Raw genomic sequence first — 20,422 nt, 5'->3', positions numbered from 1 at the left:
ACGGTAGAGGCTCACAAATAAGTTGCAAAAATGACTTTTCTTTGTTCTTAAACACCTTGTCTTGTTTTCTTGCCCATGTGTAGGAGCTACAACCCCTTGTTTAAAAGCTGATGAGAAAAAGAAGGAGTGACAGTGTCCCCCTCGCCTTCACTCCTTATTCCCAACCCCTTCCCAGGACTGGCCCAGGGGAAGGCTGGTGTTTGATTAAACACAGACTGGGGCTGAGCAAACAGTTCCAGAGCTCTCTTGGACTTTCTCACTTCTAGCCTGTGACCAGCTCAGCCGGGTTGATGCAGCCCTCCTGGCTGGACATACACCCGCTCACAGACTTCTGAAACCACGTCAGACTGTGCTGGCTATTTATCTGCGTGAGGTTTACATCTACTGACAAAGGAGGAAGACCAGGAGGACCATGACAAGCTTGAAGGTGAGGGGCTGTGAGTGCTGGGGCTGACAGTGCTAGGGTTGCCCACCCTTGCCATCCCCTTTGTGCTCCTCATTTGGCACCAGACCACTCTGACTGATCCCTCTGGAGGGGCTGGTGGAAATGAGGTGCAGGACACTGCTGTGAGCTGTGCGGTTGAGTTCTGGTGACTGGTTTTGGCTGGAGGTAACGCATCCCATTTAGTTGCAATGTGCTTCCCTTTTCTGTTTTAAGGTGTGTTTGAAAGATCTCTCAAGATATAGGATTTTGATGTTTCACCCAGTTGGTCTATTATCACTTCCTTTGCCTTTGGAAATGATTCTTGTTCCAGCTGGGCCTGTTCAAGACCTTTGCATTGTCTTATTTGTTCTTCCCCTCTCCCTCTTGCCCTGCTGCCAGGGGGTGTTTCCCCCTCAGCCTATGAAATCTGGCCACTAACATCTGCCCAGCTGTTGCAACCCTGGTGCAATCTTTCCCATCAGCCTAGAGAAGCTCCAACCTGGGTTGATGTCTCAATGATAAATGGAAAATCCAGTGCCAGTTCCTCCTGTCAAGCCATGCCCCCAGCACAGAGTGGATTGCAAAGGGTGCAGGACATTGTTCCGTTTTTCATTTATAGCATTGCAATCTCAAATTTTGCCAGCATTTTTGTGGTGTAGTGGACTAGGTCGTCACTACAGTGTGCAAAGTCTCACTCCAGGACCACCGTGTTCCTCCCCAAACTTCAGGGCTGGCACTGTTAGGAAGCCCTTGTATTTTCACCCTGCTGCTGCCCCTATTTTCATCCAAATTCCTGTGGGTTTGCCTTAAATGTGCCAAGGTTGGCCCCTATGAGCTGGGGAAGGCTTGTTTGTGTAGAGATGAATGTAGAGATGCTGCTTTAGTGTGTCCTGCAGGAGTAGCAGATAGAGAAATGTATTATGCAGCATTTGAAGAAGAGCCTTAATTATCTTGCAACCCATGTGCTCAGACTTCAAATGCATTTTTTTCCCATCCCTGCTGTCTAATCTGGTGAACAAAAGGTTAAGGTTTATAGGTCAGAGTGTGACACCCATTGTGAGCTCTCTGCTTTGCATCCCAGTTATTGCAATCGATGCACTTTGCTGAATGTTTAATGCTGTGCTGTGCTTTCATCTCTCCTATTTTACTGAAAAGCAACAAAACAAAAACAAGGTGGAATCAGACATACTCCTGAGATCCTATTTACATAAAGATCTACGGGATCGTGAACAAAATAATACAAAATAATAATTAAAAACAGAAGTGAAGGCAAAGGACCACAGAGAACTTTTTGTTTTCCAGAGAAATCACCTGCCCAGTTACTAAAATTGTCCCTGATCAGTAAGGAGCCATAGAGGGGAGCAAGGACTGAGCGGCAGGTCACCGCCCTGTGCTGTGTCATGGAGAAGGGTTAATTGTGGAGGATAAGAAGTGGTCATGGAGATGAAGGAGAGGTAATGGACTCACGGTTTGGCCATAGGGAAGAAGGGTTTGCCATGAAGAATGGCTGATCACGTGGAAGAAGGGTTGCAATGCCCCAACATACCACACTGCCCCTGTGGCTTGCACAGAACGAGAACATCTAGCCCAGCAACCGTGGCCATACTCTGGAGGCAACAGACAAGGAAAGCCATTCATTAGGTTTTCAACCTTTCTAAGCCAGGCTCAAAGCTGGACCTGAGCACTGGTTTTCTCTTGTTGCAAAGCATCTGAGCTCTACAACACTTTTATCACCCCTAAGCACTGGTTTACTTGGAAAATAACAGACAAATAACATCAGGAAAGGAAAATAAATAAACAAAATCTCTACTCCCCAGGCACAGTGTGAGCATGCAAACAGCAAGCTTTAACTCCCCAGCCCTGTATTTTACGCTGGTGCAGGATTTTTTGTCAGACCACAGTGTTCTGTAGTGACCCCTGAAGGAGAGGTGAGGAGGCAAGCCTCTCCTAGGGAAAGACAAAAGAAAGTGAGTGAATGAGAAAAGCCATAACAAACAGCAAGGTAAAACCAGAAGCAACGAAACTCCAGGACGATAAATCACCAACTGGACGTCTCCTGACTCCCGCAGCTGCAGTCCTGCCCACCAGAGGGAAATTTTCTTTTAGCCCTCAGCGCAGTTTCCTGAGGATTATTTTTCCTTAGCAGAAAAAAAAACTGATTTGCCTGAACAATGATGCAGCAGCTTCTCCCTGCACTTCTCCAAAAAGACACTCCACCAGCTTCAAGCCAGAGTATTTTGCAGACAGGGGTGATGTTCTGAATAGCAGTTGCATTAACTATGCTGAGCATCCTTACCAGCCCTTTTCCTCCCCTGTTAGCAGAGGCTGGCCTGCCAGCCAGAGTTCTCTCCTGCCTTCACCCTTTGCTGCTGGTGAAAGAGAATGCAGTGGAGAGATGTGGCTTCACTCTGGAACTGCTGCAGTTGCAGCAGACAGTGCTGCATTTCCGTTCAAAAGAGCGGAAAAAAAAAGATAAAAAGGCAGAAATGCTCCAGCACAATATCTTTGCCAAGGGTGCTTAGGTGGCCTGCTGCTTTGCATATCAATGTGCTTCCTGCAGAAGCAGGTGGAGAGCAGAGTGCGTAAGGAGAGATCCATCCTCCCCAATCCTACAGAAAGCAGGTTCAGGTGAGGCAGGGCTTCTGGCCACCATGGGTCCCTCTGGGAAGGGACTTGTTTATACAAATAGTTGACGGGCATCTGAGAAAAATTCATGCTTTTTCAGCAAAATCTGAGAACAGGGGGAAGAAATCCAGGCACCACAGTTACAAACACAATCCGGCTCTTCTCAGGGAAACAGCAGCATTGTTCTGCCCAAGTTGGACAGACTCGAGCTAAATGCACTCCTGCACTCCCTAGAAGATGGGGCTGCAGCAAGTTTTGTGCCAGGGGAGTGGTTTCCACACTGAAAGTAAAGAAATCGGAAAAGGTCGATCTAAAGTTGAGAGGTCTGAGTGAACAAGCTGCCTCCCAGCAGTACCACGAGCGCCTTCAGGCTGCGTGCAGGGAGAGGGACAGAGGGCAGCATGAATATTTAATTCTGTTGCCGGGCCAGGAAGCTGAGCCATTGATCGCTGCCAAAATACCTCTGCATTCATGCAGGGTGCAGTGGGACTGCTTCGTTCTGTAGGATCAGATGGGCTGCAGACACCGGGGTCCTGTAGACACTGGCTGTGCCCTCGCACAGACTGTGGTGGATGGGTCCCTCACCTGTACACTGCCTTAGGATCCTAGACGGTCACCTTAATTCTTTCTTGCTGCCATGGTGGGCAGCTCACACCCCTCTGGGTGACACTCATTTAGGGCAAATCAATGAGATGCTTAAATCTCAGCAGAGCCTCCTTTCCTCCCTAATCCCAGCTAAGTCCTGACCTTTCTTGTGATGGCTGTGCAGACATGTCACAACCATGCAACCAAACGACCCCCAGTTTCAATCCCTGGAATGAAATGGACAGAATGTCACCAAAATGTATATGCAGGTCCAACAGAAGAGCAGGTCCTGACTGTGCTTCTCAGCCCAGCACAGGGTTGGCTAGTGAAGCTGGTTTGGGGGATGGGAAGATGGTACATGGAAGCAAGCAAGCAGACCACCTGGGGAAAGTCTCAATGCACATGAAGAGTGTGGAAAAAAAGCACGGGGAATGGATGGGTGAGTTGCTTGGGGAGGTTTCACTTGTGTTTTCAAAACACTGAAGAACTGTGTGATTTACTTTACAGTACATGTCAGGATTTGGAAATGAACATGTTTCTGAGGACCCACGCTGTCCAGGAGCTCTACCAGAGGGACAGGTACAGAGTCTGCAAAAATGTTTAATTAAAAAGACATGGAGCAGAATGAGTATCTGTTCCCTGGGCTTCTTTTTAAATTAATGTGTTTCCTTCCTCTCTACTACAGTGAAAGTCTTCAGGAGCCTCCCTTATGCAGGATGAGAATAATAAGATGCTGGCAGAAATGAGAAATACTTCCCATCATGCCTTCTATGTTTAAGTTACTTGTGAGACTCCAAGTTTTGCTTGGGATCTGCAACTTGCCTGGCTTTCCACTGCTCAGCAGCAGCTTTTCAAAAAGGATTTGGAAATGGAAGTGGCTTGGGCATGCTGGGTAGGAGGAAAATGCTGCAGGGCTGAGCCAGAGGAGAAGTCTGAGGCTTGGCATGGGGACAGCACACACTCCTGTGGATCTCAGCAGGAATGGGTTTAATTCAGTGGGGTTACTGGCCTTCAGCAGGATGGCAGCTGCCCTCTATGGAGCTGTCATAAGCAGGCAGATCTGTGGTTAGAAATAGACAGCTTCAGAACACATTTGATTAAAAGGCACCATGTTGGATTGTTTTAATGGAGGATTCACTTCCCATTTGGTGCTATGAACTCAGCCCCTTCTCTCTTTTCTGTGGGTCTCCTTATGGCAGCAGAAATTTCCAGGCTGGCTTTGCAGAGGTACTCCACCAAAGCGCTCTCATCAGGACAGAGTTTGGGCTCAGCATGGGAAGAGTTAATAGAAAACCTGACTGTGAAGTAGATGGAAATTCTTCATTCCCAAGGGTGGATCCTTTCTTCACTGCAGTATTTGTGAGACCAGCATCTGCAGTCGTGCTGGCTCAGATAAAAATGACAAGGGCTATTGATCCCCCTGCTCCACTGTGCACCCTTGCCAACAAGACCGAGTTTGGGGGCTGGGAGCTATGTGCCAGGAGCTTTCCTCTTATTGATGATCCCTGGGCAGGTGATGCTGCAGGGTGACCCAGCACAGCAGGGACAGGATTCTGGGCCAGAGCCTGCAGAAGGGAGGGGGGCAGGGAACAGTGTAACAGAGAGAAACTGTAATAATATGCAATCTGAAAGTGCTAGGAGTAACCCTTTTTACTATGGTGCTTGCAGCATGTTCCCACAGCCAGGGTGCCTCCTGATGGTTATGAGAGTGTCCAGGTGTTGCTGCATTGGATTTTAGGTTGGGCTGGTACACATTGGGCATCCAGCATCCTGACAGTGGGGATGTAGGGCTGCCAGAGCTGTTCACAGACTGAATGGGGTTGGGTGTGCCTCACATCCTTCACATCTGGTTTCTCTTTTTCCCCTCTGCAGAACAACCCACAGGTCTGCCCCTATGGCCTATATGCAGAGCAGCTTTCGGGCTCAGCCTTCACCTGTCCACGGGCCACCAACAGGAGGAGGTACAATGGTGGCGCGCGTGGGGACAAATCAGGACACATGCTAGGTGCCCTTGGCCTTGGGACACAGGGGACAGGACACTGACATCAGTCCTGGGTGGAGAAACCTTTGCTTTGGACAAGCCAATAGTGACTCGTGTTTCTGAGGGACTTCTGAGATGTCCATTCTTGGGCTGCCATTGCCCTCTGACAGGAGAGATAACTCCAAAGGGTGATGGGCTCTGGTAGCTGAACCAGAAAGGATGGTGGCACAAGCTCTTCAGCAGCCAATTTGGCAGCTGAATCCCACTGGGCAAGGGGCTGGCAGCTGTCACAGTGACCAGAAAAAAGACCTTCAGGTAACACAGTGATGGAGGCATGGGGGACTTCCTGTGGTGCTAGGAGGCCTCATCTCCCATAAAACTTTGACCCTATGTGTATTTGTAGCCATATAGGATGCTATTTTCAGTAATCCACCCAAATTCAGGTGCTGGCTGTGACCTTCTACCTCCTGAAGCTCCTCTGGGCTTTTAGCTAGGTACTAAGCTCATTCCTGTGCTGCCTGAACTGCAGTTGTTATGTAGCCTTTGTTCCCACCCTAGAAGTAGCCACAAATGATCCTACTGCCCACTGGGGGTCATTCATGCAGGGGACCTCACGTCTTCCCCAGCCTCATCCCATCACTGTCCCTCCCCGCAGCTGGCTCTATCGGATCATGCCCTCGGTCTGCCACAAGCCCTTCCAGCCACTGCACGAGGGCCACCTGACACACCGCTGGGACGAGGTGGAGCCTGACCCCAACCAGGTAACCTTGCCCTCTGGCCAGGGAGGAGGACAGACAGCCCTTGGTATGATGTGCGTTGCAGGTTGGAGGATGCAGGCTGCTCCCTCATCCTCCCTCGTCAGAAGCTCACGCTGGGGCCTACACTGCCATCGCCTCCTGCCGGCAGACCGCTGGCTGCCAGCCCGCTCCTCTGCAGCTCTCCTGGGAAATCAAGCCCCATTCTGCAGAGGAATAGCATTTGTTTCCCTCTGTTACAGCCTCGCCATCATCTTTAATCATGATTTCTTTCCTGCCAGCCCCAGGACATTTTGCTCTGATAATCTGCCTCTCTCCTCCTGCTGTGCTCCTCTCAGCATAACCTCATGCTCATTGATTTCAGCTCCTCCCTCTTCTGATGCATCATCATTAGTCATTCTGCAGCCTCACAGTGGCCTCTCCATTTGTCTAAATACTTCCCTGGTTCTGCTGGAACGTGTTTTCCAGCCACTGACCGAGCAGAGGTGACAGGCTGCTATGAAAATAGCACCGATAGATTTAGATATGAAATACCACAGATGCATTCCCCATTTCAAGCTCCCTTGTGGACAGCTGACTTGGTACCCCTGTTCTGCTGTACTTACATCTACTGAGTGTAAACTCAACAGGGACACTCTAGATAAGGGACACTCTACCCCTGCCGCCTTCTGCTACCTCTTGCTGTCTGTCCATCCACATGTCCTTGCTGTCAGTGGCTCCCCGTTCCCAACTGCCCTTCTGGATGCCCAGAGCTACTGACATTTAATCTGAGGTTCAGCACATCTGTGCAGGAGATATTTCTGGTGGCCATAGCCAACAGGATCTGGCCATTAGCCGGTTTCATCCTGAGGATTTCAGGTACTTGGGTGAGTTTGTACCAGAATCTCCCTTGCAATGGGCTTGTAGCTGTGGCACCTGATTCCGAAGAGATGCAGTGAGACCCCAGTGATGCTCTTTAGTGGTAATAAACACACTGGGGGCTCCTCTGGCACCTTCTGCCTGAGGGTCCCACTAGGTTTTGGGAGGAAATTCCCTGCTTTCAGCAGTGTTCTTAGTAATAGAGGAACAGACAGCTTTTAAATAGAATTCAAAAAATAATAATAAAAAAAAAAACCTTGGCTCTCATACAGACCAGCCAATTACTTTACAGAATTATGACTCAAAGGGAAAGAGCTCCATAAATCAAAAGAAACCTGCAGACCAAATTAAGCAAGGCAAAGAGGAAACAGAAGCTATCTGAGCAAGCAGAGGGCTGCTTCCTTTTGAATTGCCATCATTTACCTTATAACCACCTTGTTCCCTTCTTGTTTGCTGCAACCTAGCTGAGATGGAAGCCCTTTGAGATCCCAAAAGCCTCCCAGAACAAGCTGGACTTCGTGAGCGTAAGTCGGGGTGCCAGGGCTTAGGATTTCAAAGAAAAGCCAACAGCATAATTGGGCAAAGCCAACTGTGGCAAGGCAGGTGGCTGATACCCAGCTGAGGGATGGGATGGGTCTGCACATCCTGAGTGCCTGACACTCATTCCCAAGGCCTGGGGTCTGCCCGCAGGGACTGCACACATTGTGTGGCGCTGGAGATCCCCGGGGACGCCATGGCATCGCCGTCCACATCTTCGTTTGCAACACCTCCATGCTTGACAGGTCAGGGACGGGTTGTCGGAGGCTGGGTGGAAGGAGGGAGGTGGAAGGATGCAGGGATGCAGGCAAAGGAGATGTAACGGGCCCAGGGGCTCTTGTCCCAGGGACCAGAGCTCCTTGGAGGTGAATACAGTCTTTGGAGAGCATAATTTCCCATTGCCAAAGACTGATTCACATAAGGCCACAGAGACAGCATCAAGGTTGGAAAAGAACCTGCCACCAGGCTGTACATGCCAAACCTGCACCTGCCCATGCGTCACCTTCCCCGACTGATGCGTTGAATTTCTGTTGGTCTTCCAACTCAAAACAACCCTGCTGTGATCATGGTCTGGGCCTGGTCCTGGGCACTCTGCTCTGGGTGACCCTGTTTTAGGAGAAGTTAGGCCAGGTAACCTCCAGAGGTCCAGCTGCAAATGTGCTGAGATTCTGTAGCAGTGTGTGTGTGTACAAGGGAAGCCTTGACCTTCCCATTCTCCTTTTTCTTTAGATGCCTATATAATTCTGATGGTGACTTCCTGATTGGTGAGTCAATGCTTTGCCATCTCCTTTCTCCTGCAGGGCATATCTGGGTTGCCACCTGTCTGCTTATTTCCTCCTTCAGAGCCAGAGCTTGGCAGCCATCTGCAAAGATTTGAGGAGGAATGACTTCACTCACATGCCATCCACACATAGTGGTTTGGCAATAGCTGAGTTATAAGGCCTGTCCCATCACTACCAAGGAGCACAGAGGGTGCACACCCATGCCAAAAATCATTGTTGCTTTTGAGCAGTGAGTCACCTTCCCCAGCCTGGCTCTGAGAGATCCCTTTGCAGATCACTAGCAGGCACACTGTGGAGGTTTTGTGCAAAACATAAGCTCTAGAACTTCTGAACAGCTTATAGCGAATTGCCTTCACTGCTTCAGTCCAAGATGATTTGGCATGGTAGCTTAGCTCCCACACTTCACCAGCCACAGGCAACCAGACTGCCACGATGAGAGCTGAGCCTGGAACATGCAGAGTGTGCGTGCAGAAAAATAGTCTGCACAGCATCACAAGATTGAGAGCCTGATACTTACCTGCATCTTTTTTGATCAAGGGACAGAAATGCTTCTGAGTCACCAGTGGGAACATTTCACCCATAAAATAGCTATTGAGCTGTTCACACCCACCTCCCTTAGTACCCTGAGCTGAAAGGACAGGTTTTGTAAATCTGTCACATTTCCAAGTCAAAATGTGAGGTCTTTGGTGCCAAAAAAAAAAAAAAAAAGCAAAGACTGCAGACTTTAGTGAAGCACTCCTTACACTCTCAGAAATCAGGAAGAGTAAGTGACTCCCTAATTAATGTAATTGTCCCCTACTCAGGGGACTGAGAGGAAGCCATCATGCACAGTGACAGCCTGCTCCTTCATCTCTTCTGTTTTCACAGTGCCCCAGCAAGGAAAGCTGCTCATCACAACTGAGTTTGGGAAGATGCTAGTGGAGCCCAATGAAATCTGTGTTATCCAGGTAAGGGCTGTGGTTAACTGGAGAGCCCATTGTTGGAGCAAGCAGCTAAAACCTGAGCTCTGTGTGGTTTATGCTGAGCTCTGTGGGGCTGGAGGGACCAACGGATCCAAGCTGAAGCCACTTCCATCATGTAGCAGAGTCCCAGGTAGATGATGGCACCCACTGCAGGTGGGGAATGCAACGGCACCCAATTCAAATAGCAGCACCTCACATGTCAGGATGCATGGCCACAGAAGTCCACATGGCCACGTACAGGCCTGTGGCAATCTGAGGGCCTGCTGGAGGCAGCCAAAGCCATAGTACATCTGGCATGTCCTGCATTGTGTTGCTCTTGGTTTGTTATCCAAGTACAGGGATGATCCTGGTTTCTTCTTTTGTTTTCCAGCAAGGAATGCGTTTTAGTGTGGAGGTGTTTGGAGAGACCAGAGGCTACATCCTGGAGGTGTACGGGACACACTTTGAGCTACCCGACCTGGGACCCATTGGTAACCATCTCCCATCAGACCTACAGTGAATTCCAAAGGGACAGAGTGAGGAATTGCCAATCCATCTCTTATCTCCCATGTAATCCATGCTCCCATGCACACATTCCTCCCCAAAGGCCCACTCCATCCTGGCACTGTTATTCTGCTCCACTGGGAAGCAGAGACAGTTTGGCCATCATGAGTTTCCACTGTGGCTGGAAGGACCATTTCTCCCTCACCCCCTTTTCCATCTTCCTTTTTCCCCCCTGGTCTGGGAGTCCCAGGCTGCTGACTCCTCAATGTCACCTCTTTTCAGATATGGAGTAGTTGGAGAGAGTTTAGCTGATAAAAGGAAAGGCGGATTTCAGAGGCAACAGATACTCTTGAAGCCCCATTTTAGAGTTAATCAAGCATTTTGCCACCCCTGCCTACAATAGCACTTCTGTGCCCATAGCCAGACACAGCTTTCTAATGCACAGCCAGTGGCTCGACACAACAGGAATGCCAGATGAAAAGCAGAGAAAACAAAATGACCACGTGAGTGTACAAGATAGTGTTTGCCTGTGCAACCTGAGCACATTGCTGCTGTCCACTCAGGCACCATGCCTCATTAAAGCTCATTAACTTTTGGTCATGAACCACAGTGTTGGATGAAACTTCCCCTTCTGGCTAAGAAACTTGGAGGACTTGCTGAATTGCCTGTAATTTGAAAAATAATGATCCATATTTATTTTCCGTGCCGTAATAAGTGTACAGAGGAAGAAGGGAGGAAGAGTCAGAAGGTTTTCCCTTGGAGAAGCATGGATCAGCCACACAGCTGTGCCTCTGCACTGGGGCTGCTGGAGCAGAGATGCTTTCAGACAGCACAGGCCCAGGGCTCTCACAAATCACAGACATCCTCTGCCTCCCTTTTCCTCTTGGATGAGCATGTTTTATGTCTCCCAGTGAGATCTAAAGTACTGCTTGTGCTTGAAGTAAATCAAATAGGTATTCTAAACTGGTAACAAGCTTGGCACAGCACATAAGTACTGAAGGCCTATGAAAGCACCTCCCAACCATAGCAAAGCGGGAGCTGTGAAGCCCACAGGTAGGAGCCAATCCATTCTGCAACCCCTGGCTGGGTCCCACCCCAGCATCTGTCTCAAGCAACATGTTCTGCTCAGCTTTTCCTACACTGAACCTATACTGATTTTTCATCAGATTTCATTTTAGCGAGTTGGGATTGCCTGCCTTCACCTTGCTTCTTGTGCTATGTGCCTGGTCCACTTGATTATTGCTATTATTACACCTGCCTCTTCGTGGGAAGTTTTCCCATTAGCTAGTTTTTCAGATACATTTGTAGAGGAGGGCTTTTTGGTCTCCAGAAGGCAGGAATCTATTATAACATTTACTTTCTGGAGATAAGAAAACGAGAGCCCTTGCCTGTAGACTTTTTCAGGAGATGGTAATTATGAGAGCTCCTCTTACCACCTACCTGCCTTCCTCTTGGAGACCAAGATTCTTTGTATTTCATTCTTATTTTATTCTAACTTCACTTATCACTTGAAAAATGGCAGCTGGAGAAAAGCACTGACTGTTAAACCTTAGCAGCAGGTAGCAATGTCTTGCATTTTTATCCAAGAAATTCAAAACACTTTGCAACAATAATGCTAATGAGAAGAATATTTCAGCACCCATATGGTGCCTTGCATTTTGAAAATGCACTCTTCACACTAACCAACTCTCGATATGCCCGAAGTCTACAAGTATCACTAGCCCTCATTTTATTACTTTTTTGTTCAGGAAAGCATCAATGCTCCCTTATGACATGTCCAAGCAGCAGGATGTCCAGGAGTAGAGAGCAATTCACCCTCTTTTTTTTTTTTTTGCTTAATTCCCAACATCTACACACCTTTAACAGAGGTTGAAGGACTAATCCTATTCAGAAAAGAGTGGAGGGAGGCTTGTCTTAGTCACATAAGGGAGCATGGGCCTAAATGCTAGGATGTATTACAATTATCTATGTATAGGAGCCAAAGAAGTCCATGAATACTGAAGATTTCATGATGGTCCCAGAAGAAGTGTGGCCATTCCCAATGGAGAAGGGCACCCACGGTGCCCTGTTAGCAAGTTGCCCAGCAAGCTCTGGTATTACTTCCTTTTGCAGGAGCCAATGGCCTGGCAAACCCACGTGACTTCTTGGTGCCAGTAGCGTGGTACGAGGACAGGAAAATTGCAGGCGGCTACACGGTGATCAGCAAGTACCAAGGCAAGCTGTTTGCAGCCCAGCAGGTGAGGAGGCTGCAGGAAAATACTGGTGCAGCCACCAGTGCATACATCATGTGCTATCTACAGCTTGTTTGTGTGCATGCTGTCTCAGGACACTGAGCTGGGTGAAATGGGATAGGACTGAACTCTCACTTCAGCTCCTTCATCTCCCCAGTTGAGACTCCTCAATTTCCAAAGCAGTCCATGGAAACTTGGTTAACCCAAAGACTCAGTGGCCTCCTTGTTTCTATATACCTGTGTTTCCACTAGATAGGGAAATCCAATGCCAATTATAAATGCTGCAGAGCTAGTGTTGGAGTCCACCTTGTTAAAGCAGTGCTTTGGCACTCAGACTCCTTCAGAGATGCAGCCCCGGAGGGAGGGCTGAGGCTCTCCAGGTGGGAACACTGAGGAAAACCATGTTCTTGCAGCATCAGGCTGTGCCTGACGGGCCTTGTGCTCCAGGCTGTCAGTACAATTCTCTCCAGCACTAAGCCCATTTTAACTTGTGAAGGAACAGCACTGCGTGTGTGTGTGCAGCAAGGTAGAGAGTTGTGTGTGGTAACATTCTCTCTGTCCCTATTGCTTTGATAGGATTTCTCCCCCTTCAACGTTGTAGCCTGGCATGGGAACTACACACCATACAAATACCACCTGGAAAACTTTATGGTCATTAATTCCGTTGCTTTTGACCATGCGGTAAGTTCTGGAGCCAGGCAAGGCAGAGCAAAGCTTTGTGGATGCTGTACCATCAAAATTCACCCAGTGCTCCAGGGTCCCATTGCCTGCTAAAAAAGTATGTTGTGCTCTAAGAAGCAGAGTGAAATCTGTCACACTTGTTTTCCTGGGCCTCAAACAAGCCCTTGCAAATAACAAAAAGACTGTCTCCTTAGTGGTGCAATGACAGAACTGGAGGTTGATCAGTTTCCTAAACAGCTTAGCATAGAAAGCCTGCATTCTGGGGGAGGGCTGAATGCTGAAGCCAGTATGCATTGTGCAACTCAGAGGAAAGACGTGCTTAAAATTCTTGTTTTGGTTTATTTATTGCAATTGTACAGGCTCCTTTCCCTGGCTCATCTGAACCCTTGAAACACATTCCAAGAGCTGGCAGCTCTCATTGCAATAATTTCTAGATCTTATAGAAAATAACTAAAGCCAAAATCAATGTGAGCAGCTCTTCTAAAAAGAAAACCAGTCCAGTGGGAGAAGTGCCCGCAGCTATGCCATCTCCTGGCACTGCTTCTGCTAGAGGGTGTGCAAGGAGATGGGAACACCACTAGTGAGACAACCACTGGAAAAAAGATAGGTTTGGGATCAAAGCCCAGAAAATCACTTTACTGGAGTGGAAACTTCAAAAATCCCTGAAGCAAGCAACAATTTATCTGTACATTGTTCTCCCTGTTTGTCAGTCACTGGTGCTGTGAGGTGAATACCCCTGGTAGAATGTTGCTGTGCTTCGACAGCTTCCAAGAAAGAGGTGCAGTTTCATGGTAGGAGCACTGGCATCCCAAATCCCAAGGATACCATGTTTGCTCACCCTCTCTCAGTTTTCTCCTCTACACAAGGGGAAATTTTGACCCATTAGGGTGAGGAGGGAGGGAAATTATTTTGAGGTCCTCAGATTGAAAGGGAAAGGCCAAGGCCTATTATGCATATTCATACCCAGACTTATCAGTGGGGTGACCTGAGTCACACTCTGTTTGATGCTTTTTGCTTTGTTGTTGTTTGTTTTTTTTCAGGATCCATCTATCTTCACTGTCCTGACGGCCAAGTCGACCCGTCCCGGAGTGGCAATTGCTGACTTTGTCATATTCCCCCCACGATGGGGGGTAGCCAACAACACTTTCCGGCCACCTTACTACCATAGTATGTCTGCACTCTGTGGGTTTATTTGAGTGCAGAGGTGCAGAAAAAACAAGCTTTCATTAATCTGAAAGCACATACAGCGAAAAAGTCTTATTTGTTGCCCTTGGCACTTTTACACACAGCTTCTTGGAGTCAGTGAGTCCTCCTTGAAAAATGAACAAAACTAGAGGTGTTCTTATTTGCAGAAGCTCAGAAAAACTCAGAGGTGATGGGCTAGTTGTGCTTGTATAGGTGGATGTGCCCGTACCCAAGGGGCTCCCTCTGAGATGGGGCGCACGCTGAGCTTGGCACAGATTAGAAACTGTCCTGATGTCCAGCCATGAATTACAGAACTCATTAGGGTACAAAAGCATGGAAGAAAACATGGCAGCACATGTGGAGTGAAGCACTGTGACAGCTGCCTGTGATATCTAACAGACTGAGCTCAGAGTTGCAATGAAGGGTTGGATTGGCACTCCTGAGCCCTTCTTCACTGCTGCACAGTGGTGGCTGTACCACTGGCATTTATGAAAGCCAGAGGGAGGAACTGGGCTCCTTTTTTCAGGCTGAGAACTGGTTGTATCCGGGGGATTTTGTCACCACCACTAGGGGTGGTTTCTTTCCCAGCCACCTGTTGCATTGAATGGATGCTGGAAACCTGGCTCCCCAGATGGGGTCACCCTGCGAGACTCCATGCAGGCAGCTACCACAGCTATTAGTTTAACCACAATGTCTTGGCCATAGGTTTAGCACTAAGTCCAGATTGTCTACTCTAGCCCAGACACAGGGGACTAAAACTTAAATGGATACGGTTGGCATCACAAGTTAATTCTCAGAACACCGTGCATACTAGTTCCCTTGGAAATGTGTGCTGTGGTGAGAACTTTGTGCCACTGCAGAGGCATAGCAGGACTAGAAACTGTAGGGCAGGAGAAACACTAGTTCAGTAGGTCTCCTCTTCCAAACGTTTTTCAAGAGGTCTTGAAAAGAGTTCAAGAGTTCTTTTGCCAGAAACCCCCCTGTGGCCTCTTCTCATGTGCAGTGAAAAGCCTGTTCAAAGAAGTATTCAGAGCACTTTGGTGCACCGAGTCAACGTTTTTTTGGTACCTTAACTTTGCCCCAAGTAGGAATATAGCCATGGTGTTCACACATTTCCCACTTCTAGACACCCCTAGACATGACGACAATTTCTATAGAAAGATGGCTGTGGAACTCATAAGTACAATTTCTCTTGGTCACTTTCTACATGCCTAGAGGCTGTGAATTACCCCTAAAGTCTTTGGGCCAGAGGTTGAAATTTATCTGATACCTCTTTTATACCAGGTACATATATTGTATCTGTTTCTGTCTTCTCTTGGTAGGACAGAATATCTAAAATAGCCACTGAGGTTTGTTGACTATGCAAAATCCTCTTCGGCAAGAACAGTGCTATTTTACTGACAGGGAGCAGAAGTTAAGTGTCATATAGGAAACCTGCAATTGAACAAAAAATTGCTTAACACAAGTCCCAACCTGACTTTCCTACTCCCCAGCCCATTCTCCCCAAGTGATATGGTAAGTTGGTAATGAAGCTCTCTCAGTCTGTACTGAGCTCTGAGTGCTCCAAGCACAGCTCCTGAGCAAGTTCACTAAAAGCCTGTACAATCAACTCCTATAGGAGATGCTGACAACCTGGGATGAAAATAAATGATTGTTTGCATACATTTTTAGGCCAACTGCGCTTTAAGCTAAATTAGTTTTGTTGTTAAATATTTCAGACCTCAGGCTGTACTTAACAAAGACAGAACAAGTGGTTAAAAAGGGCTGTATATAGCAGAGCTGCAGAAGCATGTCCTGGTTTTGCAGCAATCTGAGCACTCAGCAGAAAGCTGCCATATTGCTTAGTCACATCAGACCTACTAAAGCAGGAAGGCTGCAACAGCAGTTGTTAACATTCTTTCTTCAGAGGGAGTGTAACTAATAAGTACTGCACTATTGGATTTAGCTATCCGTAGCTAAGTTAGGGTACCTCACTCCATTGGTTCAGAGGGTCTGCTTAAGGTATTCTTCCTCAGGGAAGGACACAATTTGGCTTGTCTTTGTGCATACAGTGGCTCTTGAGAACAAAGTAGATCCTGTGGGCATCAAAAGCATAGGGCACTGAAGTTCCTGGCTGGACTGGAGTGGCAGAAGGACATTGAACAAAATGATTTTGTGCTTCCAGCCTGGGATAGCATACCAGGCTGTCTGACCAGGTGGTTGTGCCTCAGTGCCTGTAACACAGGGATGATTGCACTGCATTACCTTTCCAGTGCTTTTTCAGATCTCTAATCTGAGTCTGCAAATGCCAAGATACCCATGCAGTCTATATGCAGCTTAAGTGCTTATGTAGCTCAGCATAGCGGGAAAAACGATTTACCCACATCAATGCACCTTCATATTAGGGAGTTTTCAGTTTCTGACTCCATATAAATGAAAGTGGAATATACCTTTACCACTTTGCAAGCACTGCCTTCAGGATCCCTGATGTCTTCTTTTATGGAGCCATGCTTATCAAGCTCCACTCTCCATACTGCCTGGTTTATGGGTTTCAAGGAACTCCTGGCTCCTTTTGTATCACAAACTCTTCTCTATGTCTCCCTCAGGGAACTGCATGAGTGAGTTCATGGGGCTCATCAAAGGCCATTATGAAGCAAAGGAGGAGGGCTTCCAGCCTGGAGGGGCCAGCTTGCACAGCATGATGACTCCACATGGGCCGGACGCTGACTGTTTTGAGAAGGCAAGCAAAGCAAAGTTGGAGCCTGAGAGAGTTGCGGAAGGGACTATGGTAAGGATCCTATAAGGTTTTGTACCCATACTGCTGCTGAGACACTCACAAAGCCTTGCTTCTTACAGTCAAGGTGGAAAAGTTCTTGGACCAAATCGCTGCAGTATTCACACCTCTGACTGCAGCTCTGATCATCCGATCACATAAGTAGTTACCTGAGAGGGAAGTAGGGGTTTTCATGCCGATTAATTTTTGTCTTAGTTTATGGACAAAGAAGTTAAACTCACATCTGTATTCCTTTCTTGCTCTCCAAAATAAAATTATGATTAGCAACAGGCTCAGAGCTAGATCTCTTTGAGCAACCTGGCCTTCAGGATATGCAGAGTCCAAAGTCACTCCTGGGACCTAGCTAGCACTGGCACTGTAGTGCCAGCTCTGAATAGATGCACCTTTTTCTGCTGGGAGTTGCTTTCTCCCCCTGGGCTGATCAGGTTGGATGCAGAACTTAGCAGAGCTGGACCATGTATACATCTCCTGCTTGTGCTGGAGTAGAGCCCCCTCTCCTGGATTCAGACTCTCCCTTGTCCTAACCTACCTTTCCTATTCCCACCAGGCCTTCATGTTTGAATCTTCCCTCAGTATGGCTGTTACTGAGTGGGGACTCAAGACCTCCAACCGCCTAGATAAAAACTACTACAAGTGCTGGGAACCTTTGAAAAGCCACTTCAACCCTAACTGCAAATAAATTGCTTGTGATACATGAGCAAAGACAGGGAAATCCAACGCACCTATTACGTGGCAGCGCAGTCAACTCTGACAACGAGTGCAGAATGGCATTTCCAGTGGTCACCAAGTCAACAAAATGACCATGCCTACGTAATTCAGGAAATGAAATTAAAACCACTATTTTTAGCTTCCAAGTACCCAATTAAATCTTTCCCAGTGCCACTCTGGAGCTGAAATACTTGCCTCTCTCTCATTACGTGCAGTCGGTATGAATGTTGTACCTGCTGTGGATGCAAGGTGACAGCCACCATTCCAGGGCTCCTGAATACACAGTGTGATATGCCTTTCACAGGGAGAAGCTAGAGATCAGCGAGGCATTTCATACCACCTGCAAGGGAAGACTTTTCCAAACAAAGCTGAAGGCTCTATCCCATGTAAGCCTCCTACTAGAGCAGGGCATTTCAGCCTGCTGGGCTGTGGATGGTTGCCAAGAAGAGCCCTTATGGTCAGAAAAACACTGCAGATTAGAAAAGGTCAGAGAATCTGAAGAGCTTCACTACTAAATGAGGGAAGGTTTCCTTTCCTATCTTATTTCAGCTGTCCACCAACACTGACTCCTTTGTCAACAAATTGGTGATGTCGCTTTTATTGAGAACCTCAGAAACCACGGGCGTATTTAAGCCTCACCCGTAGGTGGTGAGTTTGAGTCGCTCTCCTGTTCCACAGGGTGTAGTAGGAAAGGAGATCCCAATCAAGTATGCTAGGAATGAGATGCACAGCCAGCCTTCAGACCTCTGCTTTAGCACATGCCATCTTTGTTATCATGTCAAAACAGCATTTGCAGGTGTCGCATTTAGTCAGACAGATAGTGGTAAATGTTGCTACCAAGCAATTCACCTCTCAGATCCTGAACTAGCTTGCTTATAATCCACACTCCTCACTTCATCTTCTGAGGGAACTGAATTCTTCTACTGAGCCTGTGAAAACTAAAAAAGATTGGGTGTTTCAGTCTAGGACGTGAAGCTGTTAATAAATTTGGTACCAGGAGGATCTATGCTTCCTGTTTCTCCAAAGGAGCAATCTTCCATTTCCCAAGAGAAGGAAATGCAGAGCTGGAACACCTAACTTCAGTCAGTTACATACATCAGACTTGGATCTACACCAGATCCTTCAGGGAAGAAAAACTTCACCATGGAGCAAAGCTCTACATTATATATTCTACAGGGAGATGTTTACTTTAAAATAACCAACTCAGAAGATGATCAGGAGGCTCCATTTGTCAGAAAAATTGACTTAATCAGACTGATCTAGGGATAAATGACATCTAAAAAGCTTGTTTTCTGTTTGGGACATAAATTATGATCCAATTACCTGCAGGCTTGGGTTTCTCTTGCTACAGAATTATCACTGAAGCAGAAATGAGTGGTTACACATCAGTCAAGGGTAAAATTCCATCAGGCACACTTACCCTTCTGTCTTCTCTCTCTATTTCTGAAGGGAAACGCCCCTCTCCTTCCCTTGCTCACTGCCTCAAACTACCAACCTCACCCCCAGCAACATATGCCTATTACTCATTAAAAAAAATAAAAATAACAGCCTGGGGAGTTCTGCAATTAGCACAAGAGAAAAGTAGGGCAGCTTTCCCCCTGGCACCATGCTGAAACCCACAGGGATGTAGCATCAGACGCAGTGCAAGGTGCAGCAGGTGCAGTGAGGCAGCCAAAGGCCAGCCCAGAAGACCAGAGGTGCTGCTGCCATCTACAACCTATCCTGAACTATTTGTTCAGCTGGCATAAAACAATACAGCTGCAAGGTAGAATTTACATGTGTGGCAACTGAAGCTCCAACTAGCTGAGGAAATGAGTCCTGGGAGATCAAATTAGTTAGTGGCAGGAGGAAGATAGTTAATTTAGCATGCTCAGACAAGCAGTTATTTCTTTCCCTACATATCACATTCTCCATGCATTGATGCCTCTCTCTTGCACTGGCCCACGGCCATATCTTGTAATATCATTTGTGACAATCTTTTAGAAGCAGTTCTGCAAAGACAATAATGGAGGTGTGCTTTAGTTAAGGCAGCAGAAGTGCAAGTTGCAGGCGGGTGCAGAGGGCTTGCTGGAAACACACACAGGATTGCAAAAGCAGGCCAAAGTCTAGAGCAGCTGCTGCACGCTATAGTGCCAAGCCCCCAGCTGGCCTGCACGTTTCATGACCCAGGCAGGAAAGTGAAAACAGAAAACACTTCTTTAAAACCATTTTTTTTAAATCTTTTGTCTTTAACATCAGCGAACACATTTTTACTGTGACAGCACTGGAGCAGGTTGCCCAGAAAGGACATCTGCTTCAGAGCTGTTAGGAGTCTTCTGGCAGTCCTGGCCACCCAGCCCTATCAGACTTTGCTTGAGCCAGCAGAGTAGGACAAGATGACCTCCAGAGGTCCCTCCCAACCCCAACTGTATAAAGTAACAATGTCCAGCTCACTATTCCCAAAACTGGTGATTCTACTGCAAATATAGCACATAGCCTTCTATTTTTTCAGGAATGATCAACTTAACTTATTGAGAACAGGCAGGCAAGGCTCCGAAATAGTTAATTAGAATACAGAACAGGAGTTGTCTATTACCTGATTTGGGCAAACTATATAGCCCCCAACGACAGAAGAAATACCTACTAAATGAGCAATTGTTGTTCAGGAAACTGTATAGGGATTGCTTAATATTTTAGCCTGCTATCAATTTTAAACTTCAGCCTGAACTCTTGACAGCAGCAACTTGCACAGTCTAAAAGGAATCTTTATATGTGAATCAAGAGTTAACTGGTGAGCTGAGGACATCCTCTCTATTTGCATTATAGATTCTGTACTGTTGCACTTTCCATAATTATTAAAGATGAAAGACAAC

General features: G+C 47.3%; 1 protein-coding gene across 2 annotated transcripts; it reads left to right on the top strand.

Moving 5' to 3' along the window:
• The first annotated feature begins 281 nt into the window (after positions 1–281).
• HGD (homogentisate 1,2-dioxygenase) lies at positions 282–17,582 on the top strand. Of its 2 annotated transcripts, none has more exons than XM_065742105.1 (14): positions 282–427; positions 4,142–4,213; positions 5,507–5,595; positions 6,271–6,376; positions 7,693–7,752; positions 7,919–8,010; positions 8,495–8,529; positions 9,415–9,494; positions 9,880–9,979; positions 12,105–12,229; positions 12,800–12,904; positions 13,945–14,071; positions 16,675–16,856; positions 17,410–17,582. In XM_065742105.1, the coding sequence occupies exons 1-14, from the start codon at positions 413–415 to the stop codon at positions 17,539–17,541; spliced, it is 1,320 nt and encodes a 439-aa protein (XP_065598177.1). In that variant the 5' UTR covers positions 282–412; the 3' UTR covers positions 17,542–17,582. The 2 variants fall into 2 exon arrangements, with proteins under 2 accessions (XP_065598177.1, XP_065598178.1); XM_065742106.1 differs by lacking the exon at positions 282–427 and adding an exon at positions 594–610.
• The last annotated feature ends 2,840 nt before the right edge of the window (positions 17,583–20,422 follow it).

The sequence above is a fragment of the Cyrtonyx montezumae genome, unplaced genomic scaffold (assembly GCF_038088225.1).
Source record: "Cyrtonyx montezumae isolate F1298 unplaced genomic scaffold, pur_monq_1.0 scaffold_3, whole genome shotgun sequence".
NCBI lineage: Eukaryota > Metazoa > Chordata > Aves > Galliformes > Odontophoridae > Cyrtonyx > Cyrtonyx montezumae.
This window is presented reverse-complemented; position numbering and strand designations above follow the sequence as displayed.

Bases quoted from the DNA above. Each gene is read 5' to 3' on its own strand.
- HGD (XM_065742105.1), top strand. The intron at 5,596-6,270 runs GTACAATGGTGG...CCCTCCCCGCAG, and splicing joins CGGGCCACCAACAGGAGGAG to CTGGCTCTATCGGATCATGC. The intron at 9,495-9,879 runs GTAAGGGCTGTG...TTTGTTTTCCAG, and splicing joins ATGAAATCTGTGTTATCCAG to CAAGGAATGCGTTTTAGTGT.